This window comes from Rhincodon typus, chromosome 4, assembly GCF_021869965.1.
Source record: "Rhincodon typus isolate 14 chromosome 4, sRhiTyp1.1, whole genome shotgun sequence".
NCBI lineage: Eukaryota > Metazoa > Chordata > Chondrichthyes > Orectolobiformes > Rhincodontidae > Rhincodon > Rhincodon typus.
Window position 1 is genome coordinate 1,411,709 of NC_063335.1, and position 12,301 is coordinate 1,424,009.

General features: G+C 40.6%; 1 protein-coding gene across 2 annotated transcripts in view; it reads right to left on the bottom strand.

Moving 5' to 3' along the window:
- Positions 1-243: 243 nt before the first annotated feature.
- Positions 244-12,301, bottom strand: part of tbx20 (T-box transcription factor 20) — a 31,235-nt gene continuing 19,177 nt past the window's right edge. For both annotated transcript variants that reach the window (XM_048595652.1, XM_020533221.2), the window contains exon 8: positions 244-1,448. In XM_048595652.1, coding sequence (XP_048451609.1) covers positions 1,108-1,448 — 341 coding nt within the window. In that variant the 3' untranslated portion in view covers positions 244-1,107. The remainder of the gene's footprint in view (positions 1,449-12,301) is intronic.

Here is a 12,301-nt window from a genome sequence, read left to right on the forward strand (position 1 = left end):
ACACACACACACACACACACACACACACACACACACACACATACACAAATAACAGCAATGAAAGTCCATTTTGCAACTGTGTAGACATTGCCATTTACAAATACTGAATTTTAATCTTAGGTTTCAAATATTTCATTACATTGATTTATCAGTTCCTGCAGAAATAAATATATTGCACTTTTAGAAAACAATTCTTAGTAGATGTAACTCCAAGATTTTGTTTGAATATAATCTAATACATGAGAGAAAACACAGCATGGTTTTTTTTTGTTTTTTAAAAAAACGTAAGAGTGAACATGCTCACAAAAATGTTATGATATTAAATGATGAATGCAGCAAACTGCAGAGAGACTGTGAGGTTTCCTACTGGGTTCCTAAACTGGGTGTTTCTGAGACGTGGCTGCATGCTCTGACCCTCAGTAAGGCTTCAGTTTGTCAGCTGCAGGGCCTTACAGTGCAGGTGGCAAGATGATTCGCTGGGACATGACATAGAGAATACTGTCACCGTTGCAGAAATGTCCTACAGGGACTAGAGCTATTGCTGTCCTCGATCACTGAGGATTGATGCATCTCTTATCCAGCAAATCAATTTAAATTTGGTGCTCGAAAGCCAGCATATTGTTTGCACTTCATTCCTAGCAACCTTAGGAATTGCAGTGGGAGCAGTTGGGAGGGGGAAGCTGTAGTTACTTTAATCAACCTGTTCATACATATCGTGATCTACCTCTGTTACAGCTGGGACTTAAACCCAGACCTTCCGGCCCAGAGGTGGTGATGGGCAGGAGTTGTATCCTGATCAAATGGCCTTCTTCACCATGGGATTGTAATACATTGCAGCTGCTGAGGCTTGAATGGTAATAGTGTAGCATGGGAATTCTAGTCCATGTGCTGCAATGCACGCTGGGGGTTGTAGTCCAGTCTTGTTGCAATGCAACCTGGGATTTGCAGTCCAGTTGCTGCAATGCCCTCAGAAACTTGTACTTTGTTTGGCATTGCCCTGCAGGAGCTGTTGCTTCAACTGTGCCTCTATGTTCTTGTTGTACGGCTTCTGTGCATCCTTCACAAGTGCCAGCTTCGTTTGTGTGAAATGCACCATTATTGAGTCAATCATACAAAGTGAGTCATTACAGCTGAGGAGTGTCGCAGTCCCTGGATAGCAGCATACGGCCCTTGCTGGAAATAATGGTGATACCTGGGCATGTGAAACGTAGGAAACGTTGGTCCACTTCCTTGCATAGAGCTTGCAATGGCCGATGGTGTCAGAGGCATTCCAATGCGGCTGTATGGCGGGAGTGAGCCCTGGATAGGGTGGGGAATGGGTGCGGCTAATGAGGCCGTGCTTGTAGCAATTGCAGTGAGGGACTGAGGGTGCTGAAAACCAGAGAAGTTGGAGGAAGATGCTACCCAGGTGCTGAGAGTTAAGTTATCTGAAGTTGTAAATGCTGATCCTGCCAAACAAAATAAAACACAGAATAGTAAAGCAGTAACACATACTCATAAAGGTAAAGTAGTTAGTCGTTCAGAACAGAATGTAATAATTTAGCAGTATATTTAAACCCTTGAATTGCAAGTTTTTTGTGTGAGAGGGCATTTACCACTCAGAATTCTCACTAAACTAATAATTACATTGTACTTGTTAGAAGACTTTAATTAACAATTTGAAGCTTGTTAACGTGCAATTCTTAACTGCCCTCTGAAATGGTCTACCAAACCAGTGTTAAGTTGGAAATATGCGACAAAGTTAAGTAATAACATAATGAGAAGGACCACCTGGCATCAGCTTAGACACTGGAAATAAGAATGGTATACCTGGCTTTTTCAGCCCCTCAAAATTCTCTTTACTAACCTCAAGGAGCTTGTGCTGAAATTGGGAGAATTGTCCCACAGCTGAGTCAAAAAACAGCTCAATTGAGAAATACTCACCAAATCATATCTGATAAATAATATCCCAGACAGCACCATCACCAGACTTGACAGATACGGAGAGACCCAGCAAAGGTCAGGAGTGTGTTGCTCTGGGAGTCCTCAAAATTGACTGTAGAGCGAATGAAGTCTCATGGCATTAAGTCAAACATGGGCCAGGAAACCTCCTGCTGATTACCTCTAACTTCATCCCTTATTTGATGAATAAGTCCTGCTGCAGTTTGACCACCATATGGAAAAGGCACTGAAGGTAGCAAGTGAAAAGAATGCATCCTTTTTTGGAGATTTCATTCTCCATCATCAATGACCTACCCTTCACCATAAGGTCAGAAGGAGAACTACTTACTGATGACTGTAAGATGTTCACCACCATTCATGACTCCTCAAACAACAAGACCTGGACAATATTCAAGCTGAGGCTGAAAAGTGGCAAGCAACATTTGATTCACACAAGTTCCAGGTAATTACCACTGCGACCAAGAGAGAATCAAGCTATCTAACCAATACATTCAATGGTATCACAATCGCTGAATCCCCAACTATCAACATACTGGAAGTTACCATTGGCCAGAAACTAAACTGGACTAGACAGAAGAGATACTGTGGTGACAAGAGCAGGTCAGAGGCTAGGAATTCTGTAGTGAGTAACACACCTCTTGACTGCCCAAAGCCTGTCTACCACCTAGAATGTAAAAGTCAAGAACGTCTTGGAATGCTTTCAACTTGTCTGGCTGCCTGCAGCTCCAACAATAGTCAAGAAGCCTGATCCCTTCCAGGGCAAAGCAGCTAAGTTGATTAACACCCATCCACAACCTTCAATGTTCATTCCCTTCACCACCAATGAACCGCGTGTACCATCTACAAGATTCACTGCAGTAGTTTACCAAGCATCCTCTGATGGCACCTTCCAAACTCTACCATCTAGGAAGGCAAGGGCAGCAAATAAATGGAAACACTAGCACCTACCTAACCTTGGAACCGTTACATAGCTCGTGAGTCAACTCCTCAAGAAGACACAAGAATGGTATTGAAATTCTCATCAAGAGAACACATTACGCAAGATTAAAGAAATGTTGTTGTCCATAGATGTCTTCGTGCACTATAATCTTTTATTTCCAATAATAATAGCAGCAATGCTTAAGATCAGTAATCTTCTCGGGGCAGCCAGATGGATGTTGCAAACCAGTCTATTCTGCAACAAGAGCATTATTTGATACAAAAACATAATACACTGCAATTGAAAGGGAAGCTCTCTCAGTTACCTGGCCTTATGAGATATTCAGACAAATTATAAGACTCAAAGTGGTCATTGAAGCTAATCACACACCTTTAGTTTTTCTACTCAATGAGCAGGAACTTGCAAGAATGCCTCCAAAAGTACAAAGATTCTGACTTTATCTCATGAATTTTGCTTACAAAACAGTCTACATACAGAGGAAGATACATACAATGGCAGATGCGCTGTCTAGTGCAGTGGTGATAGCCTTACTAATTGTGATATAGACTGCATCCAAGAAATCAAGTCACACATACAATCCACAGCGGCACAATGGCCAACAAGTCAGAATTGGATTGGCCAGATTTGAAAAGGATAAATGAGAGAACAGGAATATCTGCTGATATTGAACTGAATCTGCTGATCCTGGAAGATTACTGCTCTTTGAGATTGTAGCTGAAGCATTGGCCATTATTATTGTTGGGAATAAAGGATTGTGGTGTGCTGCAGAAAAGGGCAAACAAGTGGCCAAGAAATTATATTTAGAACAAAGGAGACATTTTACCATTGTTGATGATATACCAGTACATGACGAATGACTGGTCATGTTGGGGAAGTTGTACGTAGGACACTTCGGAATCACCAAGTGCAGTGCCAGAGCTCAGTTGTCTAGGATGGCCAGTGATGAAGAGGAGCTTATTACCAATTGTCAGACATGTGCCATCCACTGACCAGAACCAAAAGAATCTTTAATGCCCACTAAATTCCCAACCAGATCTTGGGAACATATGGGGATGTGTTAGGGTTAGGAACTATATTAGAACTGGTATTATGCAATGAGATAGGTTAATGCATAACCTCACAGTGAAGATGCCACTAGGTGGCAGTGACCTTAATAGGATTGAATTTTACATTCATTTTGAGGGAGAGAGGAGTGTGTCCAGGATTATAAAACTAAATTTAAATGAGACGAGTTATGAGGGCATGAAAGCCGAACTGGCTAAAGTGAATTGGCAAATTTGTTTAAAGGATAGATCAATATAGATGCAATGGCAGACATTTAAGGGGCTATTTCAAAATACACAGAATAGACACATTCCAATGAGTAAGAAAACTTCCAAGGGATGCATCTATGGTTAAACAGAAATGTCTAAATAGTATCAAACTAAAGGAAAATGTATATGACTGTGCAAAGACAGGTGACAGATCAGAAGATTGGACAGAATGTAAAAATAAGCAAAGAATGACCAAAAAAATCATAAAAAGAAGGAAAAATTGGATGAGAGGAAGCTAGCCAAAAATATAAAGAAGTAAGAGCATTTACAAATATTTAAGGAAGTAAAGAGTTAACAATTGAGCATTGCTCCTCCAGAATGTGGGATTGGAGAATTAACATCAGAAAAGTAGGAAATAACAAATGAGTTGTACAGGTATTTACCTCGGTCTTTACCAGAGAAGAAAAAACTAACATTCCAGAAGTTGTGATAGATACAGAGGAAAGGAGGAAAATTACAATGATCAGAGAGGTGTTATTGAGTAAATTGTTTGTACTGTGGGCTGACAAGTGCTTAGGTCCTGATGGACATCATCCTAGTATCTTAAAAGATGAGGGTTGTGAGATAGTTGATGCATTGGTTTTATTTTCCATACTTTCTTTGATTCAGGATTTGGTCCATTAGAATGCACAATAAAAACTATAACTCCTTTATTTAGAAGAGGAATGAGACAGAAACAGATAAAGTCACCATAGCCCTACCGACCTTGAGGCTACTTTCTCATTAGAGAGAGATGATTGGTTGTGGTTTAACCTCAGGTGAGGGGAAAGGTTGAAGGAGAATCCTTTACAGTAACCTCAGCTGATGCAGGAATTCAAACCCATCCTTTTGGCATCAGTATACCTCATAAATCAGATATCCAGCCAACTGAGCTAAACAGCCCCAGACAGGCAATGCAGGCTGGTAAGATTATCATTTGTCATAGGGAAAATGTTCCAAGCTATTACTAAAGACATTATAATAGGGCACTTGGGTACATTCAAGATAATCAAGCAGATTCAACAATGTTTTTGTGAAGGGGAAATTATGTTTAACAAATCTCTTGGAGTTATTTGAGGAAGTAACACATTCCATGGAAAAAGAGGAACTGGTGGTATTACTGTACTTCAATGTCCAAAGGTATTTCATAATTTGCCACTTAAAATGTATTATGAAAATAAAAGTTTGTAGTTTAGGGGTAGCATATTGGCAATGGATAGAAGGTTGGCTGGCTAACAGGAAGTAGAAATTCTACATAAATGGGTCTTTTTCAGATTGGCAAGGTGAAAAAATGGTTTGCCAAAGGGATCAGTGCCAGGAACGTAATTATTTTACAAATTATATAAATTATTTAGATTAGGTGATGGAAGGGTCTTGTTGCCAAAATTGCTGATGACACAAAAATAGGTAGGAAAATAAACTGTGAAGAGGACATAGATTGGGCAAATCAAATTAGCCACTATGCCGTAGAGGAGGAATTTCTGGAGTGTATGCGGGATGGTTTTCTTGACCAATTTGTGGAGGAACCAACTAGAGAGCAGGCCATCTTAGACTGGGTGCTGTGTAATGAGAAGGGAATCATTGCCAATCTACTTGTGCGAGACCCCTTGGGGAAGAGCAATCTTAACATGATAGAACTTTTTATCAAGATGGAGAATGAGGTTGTTGTTTTGGAGACTAGGGTGCTGAACCTTAATAAAGGAAGCTATGAGGATATGAGGCGTGAGTTGGCCTTGATAGATTGGGAAAAGTTACTTAAAGGGATGACAGTACATAGGCAATGGCAAACATTCAAGGAACACATGGGGGAACTGCAACAACTGTTTATTCCTGACTGTCACAAAAGCAACATGGCTAAGAGGGCCAATCCATAGCTTACAAAGGAAAGAAGAGATAGTGTTCGATCCAAGGAAGGAAAATACAGATTGGCCAAGAAAAATAATAAATCTGAGGTTTGGGAATTGTTTAGAGTTCAGCAAAGAAGGACTGAGGGATTGATTACGAAGGGAAAAATGGAGTACGAAAGTAAGCTTTCAGGGAACATAAAGTTTCTATAGGTACGTGAAGAGAAAGAGATTGCTAAAGACAAATGTAGGTCCCCTACAGATAGGAACACGGCTATGTATAATAGGAGACAAAGAAATGATGGAGGAACTGAATACATACTTTGGTTCTGCCTTCACAAAGGAAGACAAAAATCAGATACCAGAATTATTGGGAGGATGCAAGATTTAGTGAGAGGGAAGAACTGAGGGAGATCAATATTAGTAGAGAAATGGTGCTGGGAAAATTGTTGGGATAGAAGGCCAATAAATCCCCAGGGCCTGATAATCTACAAGCCAGATTAAAGAATTACTTAAAGAAGTAGCTCTAGAAATAGTGGATGCATTGGTGGTCATCTTCCAGGATTCTATAGACTCTGGAACAGTCCCTGCAGGTTGGAGGGTGGCTAATGTCACTCCAGTATTCAAAAAGGGAGGTAGAAAGAAAACAGGGAATTATAGACTGGTGAGCCTAACATCAGTAATGGGAAAAATTCTTGAATCCATTGTCAAGGATCTTATAGCAGAGCATTTAGAAAGTAGTGGCAGGATCAGATAGAATCAGCATGGATTTGTGAAGGGGAAATCATGCTTGACAAATCTGTTGGAATTCTATGAAGATATAACTAATAGAGTTGAGAAGGGGGAGCCAGTCAATGTGGTAGATTTGGACTTTCAGAAAGCATTTGACAAAGTCCCACATAAGAGATTAATGTGCAAGATTAAAGTGCATGGGATTGGGGGAAGTGTATTGAGATGGACATGAAACCGGTTGGCAGAGAGGAAACAAAGAGTAGGAATTAATGGGTCCTTTTCAAATTAGCAGGTTATAACTAGTGGGGTGCAACAGGGGTTGTTGCTGGGACCCCAGCTATTCACAATATATATTAATGATTTGGATGAGGGAACAAAATGTAACATCTCCAAGTTTGCAGATGATACCAAGTTGGATGGGAGGGTGAACTATGATGAGGATGCAGAAATCTTTCAGCATGATCTCGACAGGTTGGGTGAGTGGGCAAATCGATGGCAGATGCAGGATAATTTGGATAAATGTGAGGTTATTCACTTCAGCAGCAAAGACAAGAAGGCAGATTGCTACCTGAATGGTTGTAAATTGGAAGAGGGGAGTGTGCAGCAGGACCTGGGTGTCCTTGTGCACCACTCGCTGAAGGTAAGCATACAGGTGCAACAGGTGGTAAAGTAGGCAAATGGTATGTTGGCCTTCATTGTAACAGGCTTAGAACACAGGAGCAGGGATGTGTTGTTGCAGTAGTACAGGACCTTGGTGAGACCACACCTGGAAAATTGTGTGCAGTTCTGGTCTCCTTTTCTGAGGAAGGATGCTCTTGCTTTGGAGGGAGGGCAGTGAATGTTTACCAGGCTGATTCCGGGGATGGCAGGTCTGACGTTTGAGGAGAGATTGACTAGGTTGGAATTGTTTTCGCTGGAGTTCAGACGAATGAGGTGGGATCTCACAGAGATTTATAAAATTCTAACAGGACTGGACAGGGTAGATGCAGGGAGGATGTTCCCGATGGTAGGTGTGTCCAGAACCAGGGGTCACAGTATGAGGATTCAGGGTAGACGATTTAGGACGAAGATGAGGCGACATTTCTTCACCCAAAGAGCAGTAAGCCTGTGGAATTCATTATCACAGGAAGTAGTTGATGCCAAAACATTGAATGTATTCAAGAGGCGGCTAGATATAGCACTTGGGACGAATGGGATCTAAGGTTATGGGGAGAAAGCAGGATTAGGCTATTGAGTTGGATGATCAGCCATGATCATGAAGAATGGCGGAGCAGGCTCGAAGGGCTGAATGGCCTCCTCCTGCTCCTATCTTCTGTGTTTCTATGTTTCTAGGACATAACAAGGCTACTAAAAGATTCAAACAGATTAAGTGAGTGAGTAAAGATGTGTTGAATGAAATGTACGGTGCGAAATGTAAAATTGTCCATTTTGGTAGGAAGAACCAGAATAAAGTATGTTATCTAAATGGGAAGAGATTGCAGAGCTCTAGTGTGCAGAGGGATCGGGTATCCTCATGTGTTAACTATAAGATGTTAGTATACAGGTACAGCAAGTAATTAGGAAAGCTAATAGAACGTCATAATTTATCACAAGGGGAATTGAATACAAAAGTTAGGAAGCTATGCTTCAGTTATACAGGGACACTGCATCTGGAGTATTATGCATGGTATTGGTTACCTTACTGAAGGAAGGATGTAAATGCATTGGAATCAGTATAAAGAAGGTCTACAAGATTTAATGTCTGGAATGGAGGAGGGGAATGGTGTGGCAGGGGCTGAATTATGAGGAAAGGTTGAACAGGCTCAGCTTAACTCCCCACCTACACTCACCTTTACTGACTCCATCCCCTCTTCCTTGACCTGTCCATCTCTGCTCCACCTATCTGCTCCTTTATCCATCTTCCATCCGCCTCCCCCTCTCTCTCTCTTTATTTCAGAATCCCCTTCCCCTCCCCCATTTCTGAAGAAGGGTCCAGACCCGAAATGTCAGCTTTCCTGCTCCTCTGATGCTGCTTGGCCTGCTGTATTCATCCAGCTCTACACCTTGTTATCTCAGATTCTCCAGCATTGGCAGTTCCTGCTATCAATGAATCAGCTTGTATCTGCTAGAGTTTAAAACAGAGAGCAGTAACCGATGAAACATATAAGTTATGAGGGGTTTTGGCAGCATAGATGCAGAGAGGATGTTTCTTCTAATGGGATTATCTAGAACTTGGGGTCACTCTTTCAAAATCAGTGGTCAGTCCATTCAGGGATTTTTTTTAGTTCTGAGAGGATGGGGAGTCTTTGGGATTCACTTCTTCAAAAAGTGTTGGGAGTAAAGTTACTGATAATTTTTAAGGCAGAGGTATATATAATTCTTGTTAAGCAAGGGGTGAAAAGTTATCAGTGGTGGACAGAAATATGAATTTGAGGTTACAATCAGTTGAACCATAAACTTTTGAATGGTGGAGCATTATGGAGGGTGAACAACTTGCTCCTGCTCCATGTTTGTATATACTCTTCAAACTAGACTAGGAGGGGGAATATCCTAATTCACACTTGATCACTTCAGGCTTGAACAAATCCACGCACAACAGCTGCAACATCAGCTGAAACACTTCCTTGCCCCACATCAACTTTCATTTATCACAGAGAGAAGCATACAGTTGTAAAATAGAGTGCGACTGTGTTATTTCCAATCACAGAAGTTTAATTAAAAAGATGACATTACTAATTTAATGCTTTTTTATGAGTTCCTTTGAGTTAAAATAACAAAAAAAATTAAAAATCTTCCATTCTAGTAGAAGACTTTGGTATTTTCTAGAGAGCAGATTGCTTTTATAAATAGCATTCCTAAAATACTTTATGAAAAGACTGTGGTTTTCGATGAGATCTGCAGCCTGATGTAGAGAATCAGACAATACATGTTTATGTCTAAACTAATCACTGGATAGAAATTCTTCATGGTTTTTGAACTGATGTGATCACTTTGCTTCCTTATACAGGTTCTGTACTATTATTAATAATGATGGCTCTAATTGTCTAGAAAAAACAAAATATTTATTTAGATGTAACAGCTCAGAGCCGTATGTCCTCCTGCATTGGTGCTGTCATTTTTCCATATTTTACTTCTTCTAATCTGATGGGTTCCAGTTAGCTGGTAATGTCTGGAGAATGATGTTTCAGCTTTGTAAGCTTCATAGTGATATACAGTAAATAGTCTAATACTATCTCACACCCACTGCAGCATAATTACAAATTATGGGCTGATGAACTACTTTTAACATCTTCTAATGTTAGAACTTTCAGTTTGGTTGACATTAAAATGTAACCCACATTGAGATATTTGTGAGTGAAGTTCTGATAATATTATATGATGCTTCTGTTTTCCATGACCAGAGAGCAGTGTGGGAAGGTAGTTTAGTTTGGTTCTGCTTCCTCCTCAGCAGGTATCGGACACAAATGGCTACTTTCATATATTCATAACTCAGGTCTCAATATCTAAGTTATTTACAGATTATTGTAATGTAATTATATCATGCATGCATAAACAGAATTGCAATTAGAACGTTTTAGAATGCACTTGCATGTTATGATTTTCTGTTTGTAAATTCTGTTTGCAGGTTTTAAGGGCTTCAGTTGTGAAGTTAGATAACCCACCTTTAACTGTTATTATTCCATGCACGAAGCTAAATTAATCGATGTTGAGAATATCAAAAGAACAGTGGTGCATTAAAATAACTGTTTAATTCATAATCACATATATCATATCTATAGCAGTAAGTACCCCAGTTTATAAAAAATACTGAAAATGGTCCATTTCAACTCCCCCTCCCATTCCTCATACGACATGTCCATCCTGGGCCTCCTGCAGTGCCACAACGATGCCACCCGAAGGTTGCAGGAACAGCAATTCATATTCCGCTTGGGAACCCTGCAGCCCAATGGTTTCAATGTGGACTTCACAAGCTTCAAAATCTCCCCTCCCCCTACCGGATCCCAAAACCAGTCCAGCTTGTCCCCGCCTCCCTAACCTGTCCTTCCTCCCACCTATCCCCTCCTCCCACCTCAAGCCCCACCCCCATCTCCTGCCTACTAGCCTCATCCCGCCCCCTTGACCTGTCCGTCCTCCCTGGGCTGACCTATCCCTTCCATAACTCCCCACCTACACCCACCTTTACTGGCTCCATCCCCGCCTCTTTGACCTGTCTGTCTCCTCTCCACCTATCTTCTCCTCTGTCCATCTTCTATCTGCCTCCCCCTCTCTCCCTATTTATTTCAGAACCCCCTTCACCTCCCCCATTTCTGAAGAAGGGTCTAAGCCCAAAACGTCAGCTTTCCTGCTCCTCTGATGCTGCTTGGCCTGCTATGTTCATCCAGCTCTACACCTTGTTATCTCAGATTCTTCAGCATCTGCAGTTCCTACTATCTCTGAAAATGGTCGACTACTTGGTACAATTCTTTGTTGTTTGGATTTCCTCCCAGTCTGTGACAGATTAACAGATATTGGCTGCAAGTGTATCCTCTGGCCATTATACTAAGACTCTCTGTCTCATTAACACCAGTAATAATATGATAATTTTGTCACCTTCTCAAGTACCAAACCTGCTTCAAGAAGCTGAAATTATATTTTAAATAATCAAATTAAAATTGGTCTCAATTATCACAATTACAGCAAGTTGGTGGCACAATGCTCTCATTGCTAATCTCTTACCGTATAAAAGATTTTATACTTATATAACATCTTTCATTTATTTATATAAAATATATAAAAACACCTTTTACATCCTCAGGAGTCTAAAATGCTTCAATTAATTACTTTTGACATTGATGTGACCACTGCCTTACTCTTCCTCAAAGATTGCCATGGGACTTCTTACACCATCTGAATGAGTAGACAGGAAATCAGTGTAGCATCTTGCTGAAAAGACAGTACTTCTGATAGTTTAGCACTCCCCAAACATGGTACTAGAATGCTGGATTGATTCCTAAAGTGAAGACTAAGCCACTGAAAAATCTGTGAGTGTTCAGCCAAGCTAACCCTGCTATGTGCTGGCAAGGGATATGAGGTGGTGTAACAACAGTATTCATTGATTCACAGTTCTAGTTCTAGAAAGAATACCACCCTAGGAATTTAAAATGATGACTAATATTTTGATTAATACAATAAAGGTATTTATTTTTCAGATGGATACATTAAAAACAACTGACCCCTGGTGACTATTTGGAGACAAATAGAACATGTAGTAATTAGTTTCTGCTTAAACTTGAACAATTTTACTTTAGGTTAGCAAATGTGTTAATTTTCCCAGGTATTCTATGGAGATTGCTTGTGTGTTATTAAATTAGATTGGTGGGTGCCTGGAACACATTGCCAGCGGAGGTGGTAGAGGGGGCACGATAGCGTTATTTAAGATGTATCTAGACAGATACATGAATGGGCAGGGAGCAGAGGGATACAGATAATTGGAAAATAGGCGACAGGTTCAGATAGAGGATCTGGATCGGCACAGGCTTGGAGGGCCGAAGGGCCTGTTCCTGTGCTGTAATTTTCTTTGTTCTTTGTTCTAG